At 42.0% G+C, this 20,225-nt stretch overlaps 3 protein-coding genes across 3 annotated transcripts; 1 reads left to right on the forward strand and 2 right to left on the reverse strand.

The window, feature by feature from the left end:
- Positions 1-2,373: 2,373 nt before the first annotated feature.
- LOC118119186 (N-acetylneuraminic acid phosphatase) lies at positions 2,374-4,450 on the forward strand. Its single transcript, XM_035172914.1, has 2 exons — positions 2,374-2,532; positions 3,572-4,450. Exons 1-2 carry the CDS (start codon positions 2,446-2,448, stop codon positions 4,211-4,213), a joined length of 729 nt encoding a protein of 242 aa, XP_035028805.1. The 5' UTR covers positions 2,374-2,445; the 3' UTR covers positions 4,214-4,450.
- Positions 4,336-11,901, reverse strand: polr1b (RNA polymerase I subunit B). The gene is made up of 15 exons (XM_047342376.1): positions 11,653-11,901; positions 10,660-10,827; positions 10,335-10,481; positions 10,105-10,237; positions 9,858-9,994; positions 8,956-9,179; positions 8,670-8,841; positions 7,978-8,149; positions 7,609-7,890; positions 6,848-6,981; positions 6,595-6,765; positions 6,346-6,502; positions 6,031-6,227; positions 5,664-5,914; positions 4,336-5,532 (listed from the first exon to the last, which is right to left on the reverse strand). Exons 1-15 carry the CDS (start codon positions 11,827-11,829, stop codon positions 4,650-4,652), a joined length of 3,405 nt encoding a protein of 1,134 aa, XP_047198332.1. The 5' UTR covers positions 11,830-11,901; the 3' UTR covers positions 4,336-4,649.
- A 490-nt stretch (positions 11,902-12,391) lies between these two features.
- Positions 12,392-20,091, reverse strand: ttl (tubulin tyrosine ligase). The gene is made up of 7 exons (XM_035172925.2): positions 19,333-20,091; positions 19,029-19,107; positions 18,685-18,917; positions 18,335-18,470; positions 17,965-18,234; positions 16,222-16,365; positions 12,392-15,479 (listed from the first exon to the last, which is right to left on the reverse strand). The coding sequence occupies exons 1-7, from the start codon at positions 19,529-19,531 to the stop codon at positions 15,281-15,283; spliced, it is 1,260 nt and encodes a 419-aa protein (XP_035028816.1). The 5' UTR covers positions 19,532-20,091; the 3' UTR covers positions 12,392-15,280.
- Between the last annotated feature and the right edge of the window lie 134 nt (positions 20,092-20,225).

Consider the following 20,225-nt stretch of genomic DNA (forward strand, 5'->3'; position numbering starts at 1 on the left):
TGTCCTTTGTATCACAGCAGTACGTCTGATCCATATCTTTCACATCTAAAAAATGATAAATATTTAATAAGGAGAATTTGCCACCACCTGGTCAAGAATAGCACAGATGACCTGCCCGGTATCTGTGTGAGCTAATCCTCATATCTTGATTTGCTTATGACGTACAGGCCACAGTTGTCTTCAGCTCACCTGCCAAGGTGCAGCAGTCCTCTGAATATAATAAGCTCCTTCCTCTGACGGCCACAAGACTCACCGGTCCCTCCGGCTTACACCTGTCCCATCCAGTCACGAATAACAAGCAGACCCACCCCCTCATTAACACTTCCAGCACGCACACCCACAGATCAGAAACTCAGATGAACACCCCTGGTATAAAGGAAGGGGTCCCAGGAACATAATAGTTGATGGCAAAGTGTTTATGGAAAAATAAGACGGATCAAACGTGTTGTCTTCCTGCTATAAAAGGTCTGTAAGGTGTTTGGTGGAACAATACCCTTCGTGGGGAGATTCGTGCCCAGCTGAGAGATAGCGTGTGACTATGTGCAGCCGCGGCCACCCACACAGATAAAAGAGGAATGGTGTCGTGCAGACAAAGACACCAGGCCTCACCCGTCCTTCAGATGCCTGTACTTTTTTGGACGAGTCACACTTGGCCTGTTAGGGAAATCATTTTCTTCTTTTTCTCTTCCTTCACATGAGAGGGGAAATTCCATCCTAACACTTGTAAGTTCACTCTCCACATATCCAATGTTTATGATTCTCTTTGCTTTTTATGTTTGAGAGTTATTAAAAAATGGTTTTGAGGTCATTTGCTGCGAGTCTCTCTTTTAATTAAGCATATTCCTCCTTTGCATGCGAGCAGCAGGTGTTGTTTGTTCTGACAGGTAATAGCAGGTTAGGCCTCTCTCATCATTCCTTGATTTACATCTTGACATTTTCTGCCCAACGAAACCGAGATAATTAGGTCAGGCTAATCTGGAATCCGTTTCCTCTCAGCACAAGTGTGAGAGGATTGTTGTGATTTCTGATTGGGTTTGGTAAAGCAGTGCAACAGGCCTGCACACTGTTGCGTGTGAACCTCTGGCCCGCTGCCAGATAAGAGAGCGAGTTAGAGGACAGGTTGCATAAGAAATGAGGTATGTTTTGATTTTGAAAGAGTGTGTCACGTAACATGTATTTAAATTGGCAATATCCATGGTCAAGTGTCACGTAGGGCATTTAATTAGACAGGTGATGACACTGATTGTTTCACGCTCATTTTGGTTATGGTTAACTCTCTCGAAATAATTCAGGGTGAGTAATAATAAAAGGCTCCTGCCACAGATCAGTCACCAATGACTCGAATACTTGTTCATGATGGAAAAACGATACGTGTGGTGTGTGAAACATGGTGTGTGAGAAGTCAAATGAGGGAAACCTCTCCCTATTGATCAATCCTTCCCACAAAACTGAATACTTTTGTATTCTGATGGTGTTTTATCATGTGTCTATAGTATCTATGTACATTTATTTGACTGTTTTTAATTTTTACCTTAATTTGTTGTTTAAAGACATTTACTCAAATGTAACATACCGTATATAATAATTACATAACATGTGTAGTGGCATCTCCACAGTAACCTTACAATTTGTAAATCCTTTAAATATTTCAAAACACTTATATTTGCAATAAAGTTACTAACTTATTTATAGTTTAATATGAGTTTCTGCAGTTTGTTTGCCTTTTATTTACTTGTTTTTCCCACAAAAGTCTAATGTACTTTTTAATGATTTATTCTAACTAGAGCATGGGAAATTGGTGTGGAGAGCTTGCTGAGCTTATTACACATGGGTGTATTAGTTTACCTACCTACCAGACCCAAAATGGCGCCTATTCATATAGAGTCTATGCTTCTACACGAACTGCTTGTCTGGCCATGAATGTACTATAAATCTTCAAATAAATAAATAATTAATAATAAATGTAATTTAATACAAATAATAATAAAAATGTGTTAAATCATCATCATCATTGTTCTCTGTAAAACCAGTACATGCAGCACACGGTCCAGTAACTACTGAACTGTAGACATCCCTCATGTACGCACCAATGTTGGCAGAACTGGATTCAGTTAAACCTTCTAAATGAAATGATTTACAAACTTCCCTCAAACTACAGGCTTTTTTTCCCCTTGGACATTTAAAATCTGTACTATGTGATGTTTTTATTAATCTTGTGAGATGTAACTGCCTGAATAGATAAAGATAAAAAAATATATATTTAAAGTCTATGGCCTCATGTCATACTCGCAAAAAAGAAAAGAAATCACTCTAATTTTATTAACTGGCGCCCTCCAGAGGACAAAACCTGCACGCGCTGAGCATTTAGCAGAACTACAGATCCCAGCATGCACTTCAGTCCGCGGTGCTTCCTCATCGAACCCAGCGGTGTGGTGACCTGCAGCCATGGACAGGGAGGTGAAGGCTTTAATATTTGACCTGGACAACACGCTGATAGAAACCAGCAGGGCCGGTGCACTGGCGATACGAAAGGTGATTAACATTCCGCATGTAGTGTTAGTGAGTCGGCGGCCATGTTTGTGACGTGGAGTCGAGAGAGGGACTCAGCTGCTGATTCATTAGACTTCAGTTCACCGGATAACACAGATCAACGGTGTCATTTCATTTTGCTCCCACTGAAATAAGCTTCTCTTGGTTTTGGAAATGTTGCGTCACTGTTGTAATCGAGAAGAAAGAAGAAGAGAGAAACTGGATATATTCAGCTTCATTTTGAAGGAGGCGACACTGACACCTCTCCTGTGGCCTTAGCTTATACACTGTGCAGATTTTATATATGTCTTCATGGCAGACATTTTGATTTGTGACAGCAGGATAAACTGATGATAATTAGTTCTTCATCCTATTTAACTGGACGATTTATTTATTTTTCACGTTTAAAGGCTCAGTGTGTAAGATTCAGGTGAAAGGGATCTATTGGCAGAAGTTGAATATAAAATAATCCTAGGGATGTTTTCATTGGTGTGTTTCATCTAAATCGTATGAATTGTTTTCTTTACCTGAGAGTGAGCCATTTATATTTAAAAACATAATATTTACATCAGGAGAGGGTCCTCTCTACGGAGGCAGCCATGTTTTTTTTTTTACAGTAGCCCAGACTGGACAAGTTTAAAGACTGATGGATGCTCTTGAGTGAAGGTTGTGGTTTTAACGTCTTCTCTATGAGCAGAAAATGACAAACAGCAAAACATTTGACAAATCTGAGGTAGATCAGTTGTTATATCTTCTTACTGTGCTTACACAATGCAAAAGCAATATATCGATGTGCATTGAACCTTTGTTATACTTTTAATTATAAATATATTGCAGGAATTGATATTGTTTTATTGCCCAGCAATAACACAATCCAAAATATTTGCCTCATTTAAATTTTTTAATTTTATTTACACATATTAAAAAGTTGCCAAATTCCCACATCCATCAAAATAAGTGTCCGTCATATTTCCTACACAACCCCAGGCTGTGGTTTATTACTCAGTTAGATATGAAGGTATCTGTTGTGTGTGATTTACAGACCAGTGAACTTCTGAAGACGACACTGGGCCTCGATGACGACACCATCAGCAGCATTTGTGACAAGTTCAAGCAGAAGCTTTTCCGTGAGTGTTTTGAGCCTGCAGCAGGACGATCCATAGATGATGTACGAGAGGGTCACTGGGAGGAGAGCCTCCAGGAGACAGTGGGCAGTATTCTCACGCCCTCTCTCGCAGCTCAGTGCTACTCTCTGTGGAAAAACAGACGGCTGGAAGTTCTCAGTCTGTCCCCTCAAATCTGCGACCTCCTGAAACAACTGCGCAGCAGATACAAGCTGCTGCTGCTGACCAACGGGGTAGCTCAGACCCAGAGAGAGAAAGTGGAGGCAGTCAAATGTGAGGAGTTCTTCGATGCCATTGTGATTGGGGGGGAACATGCAGAGCAGAAACCATTCCTCTCCATCTTCACACTGTGTTTCAACATGCTGGGGGTGGAGGCCCGGGACTGTGTTATGGTTGGAGACTCTCTGGACACAGATATTCAGGGGGGCTTTAATGCTGGAGTACGGGCCACAGTTTGGATCAGTAGTGCTGGAGGTGCAGTGCCAGAGGGCTCAGTGAAACCAGACTACACTGTCCCCACTGTGTTAGACCTGCCACATGTACTGGAACAGCTGAATTAAGAGTCAAATGGTGACTGGAACCATGTGACATCATCAAGTGGGATCTCGTGAAAATGTTTAAAGATGAATGTCATGATCTGGACATCTCTCAGCTTTAATTTATTTTAGGCAATCTATTGATGTTTACATTTTTTAAAAAACTTTTATTTGTATACACCTCAACAGAATGTGTCATTCACTCCATCACATGCTGGTCATTTCTCCAAAGTTTCTGCTAATAAAACACTGGACAAAGCAGTTGAATGTCTCGGGTATTTGGCTGCTCTTTATACACACATCAATGTCTGTGCAGTATATTTGATCTGAAGCATGGTTCATTCAAGCAGCTTTACTGAGACACATTTTAACAAAACAAAAGCAGATTCATAAAACAAATTTCTTCTGATTTGTACTTTGTCATATTTAAGGCAGGTATCTACTCATTCTCCTGTAAAATTTACTTTACATCTAATTTTACTTTGATGTTCATCGCTGCGAGCTCGGCTACAAAGTAGCGGAAGACGTAAGGAACAGACACCGAGTCAATAGAGTCACTTTTGCCACACAGGGTGCACACAGTCTTACGGTGGCGCATGGACGACCAGTAGGGAGGCGGTTTCTCTAACAGAGGGGAGATGAGGCTGCCACAGTCAATGCACACCTGAGCTACTGATCGGTCCGAGCAGTTGAAGAGCCGATCCTGAAGCAGGAAGGACGAGCCGTGCGCCAGCAGGGCGTCTCGCTCCATCTCTCCAAAACGAATGCCTCCCTGGATGTTCCTCCCTCCCACCGGCTGGTTGGTCACCTTGTCTCGCGCTCCCGTGGTCCTCACTTGAAATTTGTCAGAGACCATGTGACGCAACCGCTGGTAGTAGACAACCCCGATGAAGATGTCGGCCTCAAGCTCCAGACCGCTCAGGCCACTGTAGAGCCGCTCTGTGCCGTAATAGTTGTAACCTCCAGCCCGGAGCATTTTACCGAAGTACTCTAGAGCAGAGTTCTCCTCAGAGAAGGTGAAGGGTGTGGCGTCGTGGCTCAGCCCGTGCAGGGAGCCGGACTTGCCGGCCATGCTCTCGATGAGCATCCCGATGGTCATACGGGAGGGGAAGCCGTGGGGGTTGAAAAGGATGTCGGGAGTCATGCCGCTCTCTGTGAAGGGCATGTCCTCAGTCGGCCACAGGCGGCTCAGGATGCCTTTCTGACCGTGGCGACTGGCAAACTTGTCACCGATGGTGGGGTTTCGTGGCACTCGTATGGTGATGCAAACTCGTTTGAAATAGCCTGAGCCGTTGTCGTTGCTGCAGATCTTTATATTGTCGACTACAGAGGATTCTTGGCTCCTAGAAATAAAGAGAGAAGAAACACAATACTTGTTGTAATTTGAAAAGTTTAACAATTTATTTTCTTGAATATGAAAGTAAAAACATTTAATGTCTTGAAAGGGGCATGATTTAGTGAGCTGAAGACTCACTTGTAGTAGTTGATGGAGGTGGCACCCGTGTTGAGGTTGATGTAGCTGTAGTAGGGGTCTCCATATTTAAGTGTTGATCCAATGTGAGGTAGTCCATCAGCGTCCAGTTTTCCATCCACCTTAGGATCACCTGGCTTGGTCCCAAACACCACGCCGTCCTCTCCCCTCACCTTGTCTGCCAGATCCACCAGCTCAGTCTTGTAAATGCTTCCATGGGCGAAGCCTCTCTCCCACGAGGACTTGTTCAAAATCTAAGAGGAGTGTGATAAATGTGGATTTTACAAAAATAATAATCATTAGTTCATTATGTAGTGTCTTGGTTCATAATTCTGTTTGAGCAAAAAATGATAGTAACTATTTTTCTTACCATAGCATCTTCCATGTCATAGCCTGTGTAGGATATGACGGCCACAATGGCGTTTGTGCCGCTGGGGTAGTTGTCCAGGTTGTAGTGGTCGTACATGTAGGGCCTGACCAGCGGGCTTTGTGGGGTCTGGAGCCGGTACAGCTTGTTATCTGAGCGGTCCGTGAACGAGTGCAGGGGAAAACCCATAGTCTGCTTACCTACACAGAGAACATGTTTAATCTCTGACAAACACGATGAAAGAACTGGAATATGAATCTACTCAACCGGTTCACCAGTGTAGGTGTGTGCAGGCTCTAGCTGTGGTCTCAGACTTACCCATCTGACACTGGTACATGTTCCTAGGACTCTGGTTGTGATCTGAGTAGGGGATGAAGTTGGCCACCACGCTCAGCATACTGTGAGGGAACAGTTCCTGGTGTGTGGTCACACCGGGCTCGATCTCCCCCTCAAAGATGCCCACATTGGTATAAAGCTGCAGCAAGGTAGAAAGAAAAAAAAAGCATTTCAGTTGTGTTCTGGTTAGAACCACCATAACATATTTTTTAAATCTTGGTTTACACATACTTGTTCAAAGGTGCCAATTAACTCTTCTTTTCCATGAGCTAAATTGCGTACGGGCCGCACCATACGACAGGGCGTTGTGAAGAGGAACAGGCCTGGGTACAAGCTGGCCTTGCCTGTTTTGGGAACCAGGACGATCTCAGTCCAGGGAGGGATCTTGTTTGTTCTCAGTACCTGAAGGTATTTCATATAAATGTCACTTTTCTGCACATACAACATGTGCAGTACAGCTCTTTTTAATATTTCACTATCATACCTTGAACCTACGTAGCGAGTCAACCACAACTGGAGCTAATTCAGTCTCCAACCAGCCGACAACGGCCCCGTCAAGCACCACAGGGTAGCAGTCTGAAAAGGGTTGACCAGGAGATCCATCCACGGGACAAACACCTTACCAGAGACAGAAGATTTAATTATATGAAATTCAGTTTAATGACGTGCTTTAAAACTTTTGTCAAAAAAAAGGACAAAGCGGTGAATTTGGACCTTACAGCTTAAGCCAAGTCACACAACACGACTTTGAGCCTGATTTGCCAGTCGCCGACAAGTTTTTCAGGTTGCAGACAAAAGTCCCCCTATTGTCGCTTGATCTGCAGTCGCTAAGTGTTAATTCTTAAAAGAGATGATCATAGAGTCTCGCCGACGTGTCGGATTTTCAATCTGCTGGAAATGTAGTCGGAATCAGTGACAAATCCAGCCAATCAAAGCGCAGGATGAGGTGTAGTGGTGAGGTGCCCCTGATTTTTAAACACACGACATGTCTGTAATCAGGGAAATAACCATGAGTGTGTGGGACAGTATATCACAGACTGTTAATGTCTGTCGGGTTCCATTCAAGCTCTGTTAGTTTTTCGCCAGTCAGTCATGTAGTATGAACTCACAATGTCTGCAAGATTCCTGATCACATGACAGCGAGTCAAGTAGTGTGAACTATGCAGTAATCCAGCAACTTTGAAAATCATTTCCTGGGAACTCGGCTTTAACTGAACAGAATAGTAATCTGAAGAAAGAACTCACCGAGGGAACATAGCAGAGCAGGCAGGGATGTGGTGGACGAGGTTGGTGCCACGATCTCACAGCTGGCTGTCATGTGATTCATGAGGCCACAAGGCTCTCCGTCCGGGGTGTGGACAGGACACAGGAAGCCCCAGGACTCAGGCAGCAGCTTACGAACAGAGGTGGTCCTCATCTTGGCGAACGCTGCTCCTCTGTGCACGCAGCGGAAGTGGGACAGGTAGCGGATGAAGTTGAGCTTGTCGGCTACGACACACAGACCTGTGTTCTGCAGCATGCCGAGACCTGGGGTCAGAGGAGAGAGCGATATGCATTTAATACATGAGCTCTGCTTTTGTACCGTAACACGTATTCATACTCATGTGGCCGCACCTGTCTTGGAGTTGAGGTTCCCAGTAGCCAGCAGAAATTCAAAAGGTTTGGTTACGTCACTGCCCATGTTGAAAAGCTTTATCATGTTTTCAGCGTTCCATCCTCCACTCAGTCTGCTGCCTCTCTTGTCAAAGGCCAGCTTGACAGACACCAGCCAGGCAGCCACTCTCTCCTGTGAAGATATCTTAGGGGTTAAATCACTTACAGCTGATCAGTGCAGATGCTCACTTAGCGTTTCCTCTATCCAGCATTTCCCACAGAAGTAATTTATTCTATGGCGGCAATGGGGATGCACGCACGCACACACACACAAAGGTCACTCTCACACCAGAAACATTCCAAGTTAAAATAAGTTTTCATGTGAGAGAGACAACTGCATTCCATGATAGAACTGCAGCTGAAACTATGAGGTCTGACTGTCTGCATGGAAGGTAAAAACATATTTGTGCAACACGCAGCAAATAGCGCTGCATCCACCCAGTTAGAGATCTCTTATGTTATAATGAAAAGTATAAAAAATGTTGGTTTCTTATGAAACTGTGGCGGGACGTATGTCTGGCTGCAACAGTCTTAATAATTAATGGGAAACACTTTTACCAAATCTTACTGCAGCTCCAACTGTTCAGTATCAGAAGCTAAAAAAAGGACAACAGTTGTTCAGAACCAGTTTGAATGACTTTAAACAAACTTGCCTTCAGGAACATGAGGTAGAGCTGACCAGGAGTGAGCACTTCCTGACACATGATGCTGTCGGGGTTCTCCTCCATGCACTCCTGCTTGGCAAATGTGAAAAGCTTCCTCGTCATCAGACAGAGCAGGTAGAACTTCTCCACATCGGACTTCAGGTGGATACAGATGCACTCCCTGATCAAAACAGAACACAACTAATTTTACTAAATGTACCATAAAATACCACACTTGTGCATTGTGAGGTTTTAAGTAACAAAAATGTCTCATTCATCTTTGATAAAAACTTACTCTATCAGGTAGTTGGCACACTGCTCGTTTGTGTACCACTCAGGAAGGTTCATCTTAACCCTGAAGCGCTCTCCGAGGTAACTGAGCACCTTGCTGCGGGTGGTGCAGCCCTCCTCCATGACGATACGCAGCATCTCGGATGCACAGCTCTTGTAGAAGGAATTGTCCTCGCGGCCCTTGATCAGCTCCTGGTAGATCTGGAAGTCTGTGAAGTCCACCAAGGCCTAGAGGACACAACAGAGCAAGTTTGCTTGATCAACAAATCATACAACACAAAAAGAGGTTATACTTATATTTTTGAACTCTTCTGTGATTTGGACTCTTAACATCTCTTTTCACTCCAAATTTAATGCTGCAGACTGCTTCATTTTTTAAAATACTGTAACGACTGTGGTCATTTTTCTGATGTAGATTTGTGTTGTCTGTACGTGTGCTTGTGTGTATGTATATACATGTATGTAAATAATGTGTGAAGGTGCAAGGACATGGTTGGTGGTCCTGTTCCCCGCTCAAAGGTGATTAGCTGCCAAGCAGAGACATAAGAAACCAAGATGGCTCACTCCTACCAACCAGCCACACAAAAACTATTGTTAAACATGGAATTTATAACGTTGTTGAATAGTAGGGGTGGACTGTCACTTCTGTTGATTGTTTTCTGCTGTTTCACTTAGTTATTAAGTCAAGCTGTTGTTTGTTTTCGTTATTTTCTGTTAAGTTAGCAGCAACTTTCCAGCTAGTGTGGTTAGTTTGTCCGCCTGAAGTCGGAGTGATTATATTTTTTTTGCTTTTCCAATTTAATCTGTTTCCTTGTAAAATAAATGGCCTTTGTTGTCAATATTTGAACCATCAGTTCAAAGCACGATTTCAACACTTTTCAAAAAGACATTCTCCCTGATAAGTACCTTGAGTGCAAAGCCTAGTGGGAGGAAGAAGAGCTCTTTTTGGTAGACGAAGTTCAGCATCACAGTCCCGTTTTCCAGATAATGAAGGTTCATGTTGATGGCTGTGTGCTCTTCCTTCACACAATGTATAGATATACCTGTGACAAGAAAAAAAGAGAATGGCATCCATTTTAAAGGATATAGATTTCTGTGAATACACACCCACTGTCACTGAGTTTCTGCACATTATCTGAGGGGTTACACTTACCATACTGAGTGTAGCCCTGGCCCCTGCTCTTCCACTTAGGTCTTGACATGGCAATTGGATAGTTCCTCCTCGGCATGATCAGCATTCGGATCACCTTCTCGATTCCATTCACGATGAAATAACCTCCCATTTCCTGTCAATATGTAAAGGGAGATTACACTTGTTCACGAACATGGATTCATATAATGGGCACGTGTTTATATTTCAAATATTATAGACGTGTCTCTTACCTCTGATTCTTCATGGTGTTCAACTAGCTCTTTCGGAGACATAGCATGGAGGTTGCACAGCTTGGACTTCACCATGATTGGCACCTGACCCAGGGACTGTTTGATGATGCCTTTGGGAACTCCATTGACCGACCAGCTGACGTCAGCCTGAGGGTGAATAACAGGCACCGTTAGTCTCTCACATGTAGATTGGATCTGTCAATGACTGCTCCCTGCCTGTGAATGACTGATCATTTAGCATGATGCATTAAAAGTCAGGTAATAGGTGAAGTGAAAATGTACACAGTTAAAAATAAATCATGATGAGACTATATATGAATCTTACCACCAGCTTTCCTTTGTACGAGCATCTCCTGCCCCTGCACTCTGCAGGAAACACCCTCATGTCCCTGCAGACGTTCCCTTTGGCAACCACCGGGTTGTTGATGGAGGCCTCGACGAACGAAAGGCTGATCCTGTCATTTTTTACAGCGAACTCCAGCGGAGGGATGGCCTGAAGAACACACGTCACATCACAAAACAATGAGTAAACGTCCACAACACAAACACTGACAGAAACTCAGAGAACAAAAAAATGACACATTGGTTCCTGTTGAATCAATAACAGTGGTTCTCTGGTGATAGCATAGACACCTTGCAGAGTATTGAAGCTGGTAACTTTCACATAGACGACGCACTCAACCAGGTTTATGGTGGGTTTTGCGTTGCTGTGCAGCTTTATATTACAAAGTCTGCACAAGTTTCATCATTTTGAGAACAGATGAGCTACGAACAGTGTGTTTTAAGTGATTGGTTTTCCAACACAAATAGGAAAACACTGATTTCGAGACATACTCAAAACAAACGTTAGCAAACATGGTTAAAACTTAATGAACTAATTTACGTTAACAGCTAAAGACTATCTGTTAACTTTTGTATAATCTGATTTGGTGCAGTTTCATTTAAAATGTACAAACTGTATTTTATAAATAATTTAATTAGGCATTTCATTTCCGGTTAACAGCTGAATATTAACTTTATTTTATATATAATTTCGTTGTGCATTATTTCATTTATAGTAAACAGCTAGAGACTAACTTTATTTTATATATAAATTAGTTAGACAGCATTTCATTGATAGTAAACAGCTAGAGACTAACTTTATTTTATATATAATTTAGTTAGGCAGCATTTCATTTATAGTAAACAGCTAAAGTTATTTTAGAGACCTTATTTTACAAATATTTTTACTACGTGAAATTTGATTTAAAGATGACAGCTAAGGCTCATTTTCCACATACAGTAATATCTAAGTGTAATAAGTGAGAGCAGCGCGGACCTGTACGACCCGGATCAGTCCGCTGGTGACAGCCTGGTCGAAAGACTCGATTTGGGCTTTCGTCAGGTCCTGAACCGCCTCATGTTGAGTCTCCTTCAGGACACCGAACCCGCCCTGGGTCAGGTTCTTCAGACTCGGGCCTGTGGGTAAATTACTCCACTTTGTAGAAAAGTCCATGCTCCACACTCCCACACACACACACGGACGCTTGTTTACCACATGTGCAGTGACACAGGAAGTACATCCCTCAAGACCGGAAGAACTTCTCCTTCGCGTTCAGGTTTTGCGGCAGGTCGTTTCTTTGTTGTTGACTTACTGCCACCTTGTGGTGATAGTGTTTTATTTACTATCCAGTTCTCAAGGAAGTTTTTTTGTAGTATAAATAAATAAATATAAACATGCACATAATTATCTTGTTTTTAGAGACACACCTGACACAACTTATGTTGAAATGTGTTGTTTCCTTCCAAACCAAAGGCCTTACCATTAGGCATTATATTTTGCCAGTGTACAGTTAATGAAGAGTCAAGCTGTACCAGGACAATTCATACTAAATCTGAAACACTATTATCAAGTATCAAACATTTATAATTGTGTGATTTTAATTAAAGGTGTCACTGGAGGACACTGTGTAACATCTTAATTTCTTACCAGGAGACAGCTGAGAAGATGGATACCCACCTTCATGTCTGTCTAAAGATGTTTCTTTACTCAAGTCAAGTCAGAAAGATGACAGTAGTTTGATGATAGTATTTTTTTTTATTGTAGCAGTATTGTTTCTGATAAAGACAAATGTTCATGCAAGATTCTGAATAAAACATTACTGAACAGAAGCACAGCACACACGTCCCCCTGAATATGAGACTTGCTTTACGATCCCATTGGCCAGTCGATGTGATGACGTTCAGATTAAAGTAAGTACAAAACATTTTACAACTGGAATTTGATCTTTGGTAAAGATGAGGAAAAAAACGAAACATGAGAAAATTTGTCAGATGTGCAAAGAAACTCTGACGACAAAGAAATGACATCATTGAATCCAAAAAAGGTTGAATAATGAACAAAGCAAATTCACTTCAGTACAAACAAATGAAGGTGCATTCAATGTTGGAGGTTCATTGCGTTCTTTTTTTTTTTGTATGAATATGCAATATTCCCTCTAAGGCACCCGTCCCTTTGATGGAAAGACATTTCCCAACAAATTTTATTTAAATAATACTGATAGTTTGCTTTTGGATTTCCAAAATCCGCTATCAAACCCTTGTAACTTAATAAACAACATAATCATGCCCTAAAAACCAATTTTTGACTTACATTATCATCTTTCCAAACATCATTTCAGCTACAGCAGAACTCAGAAACTGATTCACCAAACTCTGTTCTTAGTTTCTGGGATTCATTTTACAACAAAGTTGTATTATGTCAGTGTAGCCCGCCCAAGACAATCCCATTTTTCTGACCTACAAACCACTCACATATCCTTCATTCTTCAGAGTTATCTAGTAAACACAAATACAAGGAGATTAAAAACATGAATAAATGCTGTGACGGTGTCCCTTAACTTATGTTACTCAAATAGTGTGGGAAACAAAGCCTCACACGTCTGAACTGAGGTTAAAACAGAGGAGCAGCAGGGTTTCTAACATTATGAGAGAACTATTAACATGTTCTGTATCTAAAATGAGCTCCCTGCAAACACAACAAAAATCAACCACCCAGCATGCAGCTGTCACAGATTCTGAATGGAAACACATTCCTATCCTCTGGAGACCAGGAAGAAAAAACTACTTAAGTATTAGGGAGTAAAGAAACTTTTCCATCTCATGTCTCAGTGAAAATAAAAGAACTCAAAACACTTTTTTATGACCCCATGAAATGAAAATCAACATAAAAATTTAATTTAAACAAAAATAAACATAAAAATTAAATCAAATTAACCAAATTGTTGGGTTTCCATTTGGTCTCCATCAGCTCCCTTATAAACAAATGTTTACTTGTTTTATTTCATGGGGTCTTACACTAATTCTAATAATCAACAACAAACGTTGGACAATCTATTCTACTTCCATTTCAACAATTAAAAAGAACATAATCCACACAGTTATTAACAACACTTTACATTTACACTCTTATCTGTTCCAAAGTAGAACACAGATATAAGGGCAGCTCTTTACAAACTGGGGGCGAACGGTTCGGTTTATTAGGATGCGTTCTACTACATGCGTTCACACGAACATGCTCTCTTCAAATGACAAATCAAAGTGTCTTCAGCTTAACTAATCACTGACTGCCCCACTTAAAGAATGGCTCTGGTTTCGGAAATAAATTTCCCATAAATTTTCTGAATTGACGTTTCAGAGAATCCATATAAAAAATAAAAAAAAGAGTTTAAAGTCTGGAGCCAGGCCGACCAGCAACAAGATGAATCATGATCATAAAACATTTGATTCAGAGCAGAACAAATATTGGGAAAAAAAGCAAAGGTCTGTGTACATAATTATTTTAAGAGCAAAGGGAACTACAAATCCCATAAACCATTGCAAATTATCCCTTTCCAACGCGTTTGTTCTTCAATTCAACCTTATGTTGATATAGTATTGCAATATATTGTAGTTTGTGTCTTGTGTGTACGTCTACAGTGTTTCAGATAGTATATAGTGTATTAACATTGTGTAGTAATGATACGATTGTACCAACGTGATTTCTGAAAATGAATGGGAGCGTCACTTCCGGAACAACACTGTTGAGCTCTATTAAGGGAGTCGTTTTCATAGAGAGGTCAGAGGTCAGGGAGCTTGCTGTAAACTTGGGCGTTTGAGCAAAAGGACGATCTCCCTGATCACTAATGCCACCATCCTGCCCTCAGTGTAAATACGCTGTAGTGTCCACATTGTGAAGTCAGAGGACTGATGTCAAACCTTGACACGTTGGTTCGCTCATCAGACTTATTTGGTTAGTATATTAGCTACTATTATATAAGGGAGTCATAGGTTTGCTTAGAGCGGTCCCTGTGGCTTGTTAGCATTCCACAGATCAAAAAATAGATTCAAATTAAAACGATTAAAACAAATAAAAAATAAGTGTCTGATGAGAAAATAACAAGTTCACCAAGATCTTATCAAGCAATCTGTTTTACGCTTACTCATGTGGACGGATCATGACTGCATTGACTGCAACAGTGCAAATGCTTATAGAACAAGTACAAGTCACGGTAACAGAGCAAGCTAACTGGCAGTCTTTTTAAGGGAGCATGGTTGGAAATGTAAGGCACTAGTCTCACTTGGCAGCATCTCTACATCCCTCAGAGCTCCATTCATCTTCCCAGGGAGAAAACTGGCGGCGGTGGGACTGAGATGGAAGGGCATCTCGTCCGCACTCAGAAACTCCCACACGTTCATCAGCATCCGCACGTTTATGATATGCATAACGAGGAGCGCAGAGATTAATTCTGCAGTTCAGTGATTTCCATGAAAAGAGAGACTCCCTCTTAACCTCGCCTGACTTGCCTGGGGAATTGGGGAGTGGGAGGTTTGAATAAAGGCCCTGCTCGCTGGCGTGTGCTACATCTCTTCTATGGGCGAGGACCTAGCATGAGGAAGTTTCTAGTTTGGAGGAGACAAGTGTGAGCTTACAGTCGAGTGAAAGGGCCGACGTGAAGAGGGGCTCTCAGTTTGGGAGAGGAACAGGAGTTGGTGGTGAACATGGAGGATGGAGAGGAGGAATAAGGAGAGGTGGAGGCAGAGGGGGAGTCACTGCTGCTGTTCAGGGTGAAGACACTGGAAATGGCCACATCCACAATACCTTGACATAGCTCTGAATATAGTTTCCTGCAGGAGGAAAGAATAGGAGAAGTGAAAATATGTTCACTTGTGAGACTGATTTAATGAATTTGAGTTAAATCAATGTTATACTTTGAAACAATGAAAACATTTTCAGAACTGGTATTTACATCTATCCTCATCACAACAGCCACGTGTCTGACCTGCTGCACATTCACAATGAATCACACTTATTTTTACTCTTCAGTTCCCATATGTTAATTTGTTTGTGGCCACTGATCACCACATAATATCGTAAAATATTTAATCTAGTCCCTGCTACGCTGCTTTCTCTGTCTCTCTCGTTCATATCGCTCGCGCCAACACGACTCTGCAACAGACACATCTGTAAAATTATGCATGTTTTCATTTGCATTTAGAGAAGGGAAGTGAGATCTGATCACAAGTTCCAGGAGGCCCGGCAGGATGTGTTTTAATGCCAGGTATGAACAGACAAACATAACTCTGTCCCCTTGTGATTGGATCTCTCAGGACAGATGTTAATACCAGGTCTGAACAGGGGAAAGAAAGCAGAGAATGTTGCATCTAATATTCAAAGCTTGGTTTTCCCCATATTGTAAATAGAAGGCAAAACTGTCCTGGAGGAACAGAAGAGGCAGAATACACTAAATTAACTAGAACTATACTATTTCTAAATGGAGAAAAACTGTGTATATCACAAACAAATTGACTGAGATGCAGAGAAAGAAAGAATATGTTCAGCATGAATGATCAGCTGAATGTTACTGACTGTGCACAGGCTGGAGCTCCGTTGATCTCAATGAGCCACACTTTGAAGCTCTCGTCCACCATGAAATCGAATCCAAAGAGCTGGAAGCTCTGGTAGGACAGGTGCTTGGTGCTGATCGACGGCTCAATACACGAAAGACAGTTCCTGTGAGACCAGACAACAGAATCATGTCCAACTAAACATATTTCATATCAACATTTCAGGCATCAACGAATCACAGATCTTGACTGTTTGAAAGGAAATGTCCAATAAGGCTACCCAGCATGCACTGTTGCAGAGGAATTATCTTTGCGAACATAATTATCTCTGTTATTGCGCTCCTACTGTTGTTATTGTAATCTGCACTATGTTCTACAGTTTTCCACTATTGTTCACGTTTCCACACTGATACACGATGAATTAATACGAGTGATTACATTGCAGGTGATGCTGAGTTCACAATTGTAGAGATTATCATCCTTCACAATGATCTGATGACACGACGCAACTCTGATGAATATTCTTCCACCAATGACTCATATGTAAAAAAAAAACTCTCTTTGCTCCATTTATATTTTCAAAATACTATCTTAACAGAATACATGTACTTGTCGTGTCATTGCCATTAGGTGCATTGTTAAATACTGCATGTGGACTTAAACCAGGACAACAGCAAGTTAAACCTCTGCAGTGACCTCTGCAGTGATTTGTAAGGAACACAGCAACAGCAAGTGCACTTTAAACTGCAGCTTCTCAGGAAAAATCAGTGGATTCTAAGAACAGCAGCATCTAGAGATTTAGTAGCTCAGATGTTTATAAAACACATGTCGGATACAGAGAGATTTATTCCCACTTATAATACAGTCTGCAGCCATGGTAACGGCTCTTAGAGTTTGCAGTTAAGCAAGATGCTAACATGTTCACAATGATAAAGCCAGCAGCCTATGTTGATGCTTATGTTTATCAGGTAAAAGTCACAAAGTACAGCTGAGGAATGACATTAGTTTTGCAGGTAATACGTCATAAACCAAGCGAATGGGGCAAAATGAAATTTTAAGTCAATTAAGTCATTAGAATTAATCCAGTAGGGACATTTAGCTACAAATGTCAACCTCATAGTGGTACCAAGTAAAATATTATATATATATATATATATATTTATTTATTTATTTATTTATTATAGATATTCATTGCATTCCCACTTATCGTGTTGTACCAAAGATTTCAGTCTGGACCAAAACGATGGACTGATGGACATACTGATATTACCATCACTAGAGTCATGCAGCTAACATGTTTTAATATACCTGTACTTGCCTAAAGGTGAAGTTTAAGGTAAAGCATCCGTCAAACTAATCACTATTGATATTTATATCTTGGCCACATCTCCCCAGAAAAAGAAAATATAATCTCAAGGGACTTTCCTAGTTTAATTAAGGTTAAATAAATAATGGAAACAAAGTCAAAAATCCTACAACAAAAAAGTTGTCTCATGTCATTGCTTCTGTTGCACTCAGGTAACAGGACTAAATATAATCCACTAATAGAGTAACTTAGTTAACCAAGTTACAGTCAACTAGGACAGATTTGACTGACAAGTTTCAGTAGTAGATTTTGAAGACGTCTCCAGCCACAACAGATAGGCTGGTTTGTGTGTTTGGGATGGGACTAAACACAACTGTCACTTAAAAGAAACAATACATTTCAGCTTTCAATGTGATATGTGATTGCCAAGGTTTTCACAGCAAAACTTGAGGGACCTACTTTATGATCTGCTTGATCTGAGGTAATATGCTCGTCTCCAGGGCGACGTTGTGAGTGTTCAGCATGTACACCCTGAACTCGTCAAAGAACATCTCGTTCCCCTCCTCATACCGGCCGTAGTTCTGGGAGTGCTCCTTCTGGATGCAGTGGTTGGTCAGGTGGCTGGTCATGTCCTGGAGGTCAGAGTCGTTGTAGGGCTCTGAGGAAGTCCGCAGCACACCCTCCCGGTACAAATAGATGTTATACTGATGGTCCACTAGCACCCAGCTCCTGACAAACGCACACAACACAAACCAAACGAGCTTCACTTACAAGGTTCGGACCAAATAACACAATCTGTGTGGGTTTGTGTTAAACACTACACACTCACCTTATGTCAAATTTCCGATGTCCCGGCTCCAGAAGTAAAGGATTCTCCAGGTACTTCTGAATGACATGAACCTGACCCTGATTATCGATGTATTCCAGCAGCTGATTAGCATCATGAGATATCAAAATACCAGCCCCTGTTGGAATGAGTATGAATAAGTTATGCCATCTACCACATCATAAGTTTGAAACTGTACATAATATGTGCAGTATATCACATAAAAGAGGGTTAATCGAGGAGAAAGTGTTGCCTTTAGGAGTTCAGAAAGATTATATTAATCTAAAATATAATCTAAGAAGACACTTAAGGTAAAGTGTCTGACATAAAGGCTCATTTGTAACAGATTTTACCTTTAGCTCCAGCAGAAGACTTTGCTATCCACGCTGTACCCTCCCCACTATCTTTTTTAGAGTGATAAGAGGCCAAGAAAACCTCCCGCTCATCTGTTTTAGGATTGTTCTTCAGATGGCTAATGCCATTTGTGGCTGGAGCCACCGGGGTCTTGAGGTTAGTGGGATAGATGATGTAGGATTCTGGGAACCAGTTACAGGAGTCGGACAGCTCCGGGCTGGTCTTTATCAGCCTGGCGGCAGAGAAGGGAGATGGTCAGCTAATGTAATCCCCTTTAAATGATTTACTCATAAGTGCATTAGTAATATGAATGATGGAGAGACAAAAAAAACAAGGTACACACTTGACCAAGGACGCCTTTCTGCAAAGCTTGTCTGCTCCTCTGTAGTAGTTGACCAGCTGCACCAGTCCTGGTTCATGACCTGTAAAAGCCAAGTGGGGCCATTTTAACATTCATTTCAGGGAAGTCACATGTGAACACCACTGCGCATCTCAACAAAAGACGATCTTTGCACAGGATGTTGTTGTAATGAGCATCCTTGCACCGTCACAGCAGCCGTGGACATTCAATAACACACCATGCACGCACGCACACACACACTTCTGCCTGCTGCTAACATATGACAATTGCAAAATGACATGATTACCTAGACGTCCGAAGGGAAGTCTGTTCCGTTCACCCAGCATCAAGTTGAATCTGGGGTTGTCTCTTTTCAGCCTCTTCCATTGTCCAGTTGAGAGCAGGATTTTGGAAACTTCAGCATAAACAGTGCTGTTGTCGTCACGGGTGACAAAGGTGTACACGGGGGAATTCATGACGCCACTCTGACTGCGAGGTTTTATCATTTACACAGAGAAAGCGTGACCGAGCGAATGGCCGAGCTGTCCGGCTAGTCGAGAGGCTGCCTGGTGAGCACTGCAGCGCAGAGCCTGGTCAGGGTTATCTCTTCTCTCCGGGCCATGATGAGGAGGAGGATGAGTCAGTCAGATCCAGTCCACACATCCTGGTTAACTCACAACTCAGCAGTTTGAGGCGAACACGTATTCGCATTAGCAGCGTGAGAGGGAGAGCAGCGTCATGGTGGTCAGCAGACACAGTTTCTCCAGTGCTACCTCCAGACAAGGGTGTGACTGATGCTGCTGTGACCGGCTCCTGGGGCTGGTCCCGTCTGGGTTCATCTATACCCTGTCTCCGCTCGAGGCTCGGCTAACGGGCTGCGACCACTGTGCACAGCTAACAAACAGACTTCCGGGATCCCTCCTCAAAGGCCAATGAGGAAAGATAATCAACGTTAACGCAAATGTAAACAAACGCGATATTTAACTACATAACATCACAAACGCAGTGTAATTTCCTCCGGCGGCGCGTGCTTCATTCTCTGAAGCTTAGCGGCCGCTGTCATCCACTGTCGACGGCACAAACATGAAGCTGCTTATGGTTATTGTAGTTTATACTGGTACACTGACGCGACGAGTAGCTGTTAATCAGCTGTTTCTTACTTTGGGGAAAAGTAAATAACACAACTTTGAATACAATTCA

Source organism: Hippoglossus stenolepis, chromosome 12 (assembly GCF_022539355.2).
Source record: "Hippoglossus stenolepis isolate QCI-W04-F060 chromosome 12, HSTE1.2, whole genome shotgun sequence".
Classification (NCBI taxonomy): Eukaryota; Metazoa; Chordata; class Actinopteri; order Pleuronectiformes; family Pleuronectidae; genus Hippoglossus; species Hippoglossus stenolepis.

Coding starts and splice junctions, on each gene's coding strand:
- LOC118119186 (XM_035172914.1), top strand. CDS start 2,446: ATGGACAGGGAGGTGAAGGCTTTAATATTTGACCTGGACAACACGCTG. Junction 2,533..3,571: donor GTGCACTGGCGATACGAAAG/GTGATTAACATT, acceptor TGTGATTTACAG/ACCAGTGAACTTCTGAAGAC.
- polr1b (XM_047342376.1), bottom strand. CDS start 11,829: ATGGACTTTTCTACAAAGTGGAGTAATTTACCCACAGGCCCGAGTCTG. Junction 6,766..6,847: donor ACTCGCTACGTAGGTTCAAG/GTATGATAGTGA, acceptor AAATACCTTCAG/GTACTGAGAACAAACAAGAT. Junction 6,503..6,594: donor TAATTGGCACCTTTGAACAA/GTATGTGTAAAC, acceptor ACCTTGCTGCAG/CTTTATACCAATGTGGGCAT.
- ttl (XM_035172925.2), bottom strand. CDS start 19,531: ATGATAAAACCTCGCAGTCAGAGTGGCGTCATGAATTCCCCCGTGTAC. Junction 18,918..19,028: donor AGAAAGGCGTCCTTGGTCAA/GTGTGTACCTTG, acceptor CTCTGCCGCCAG/GCTGATAAAGACCAGCCCGG. Junction 15,480..16,221: donor GGAGCTCCAGCCTGTGCACA/GTCAGTAACATT, acceptor TTCCTCCTGCAG/GAAACTATATTCAGAGCTAT.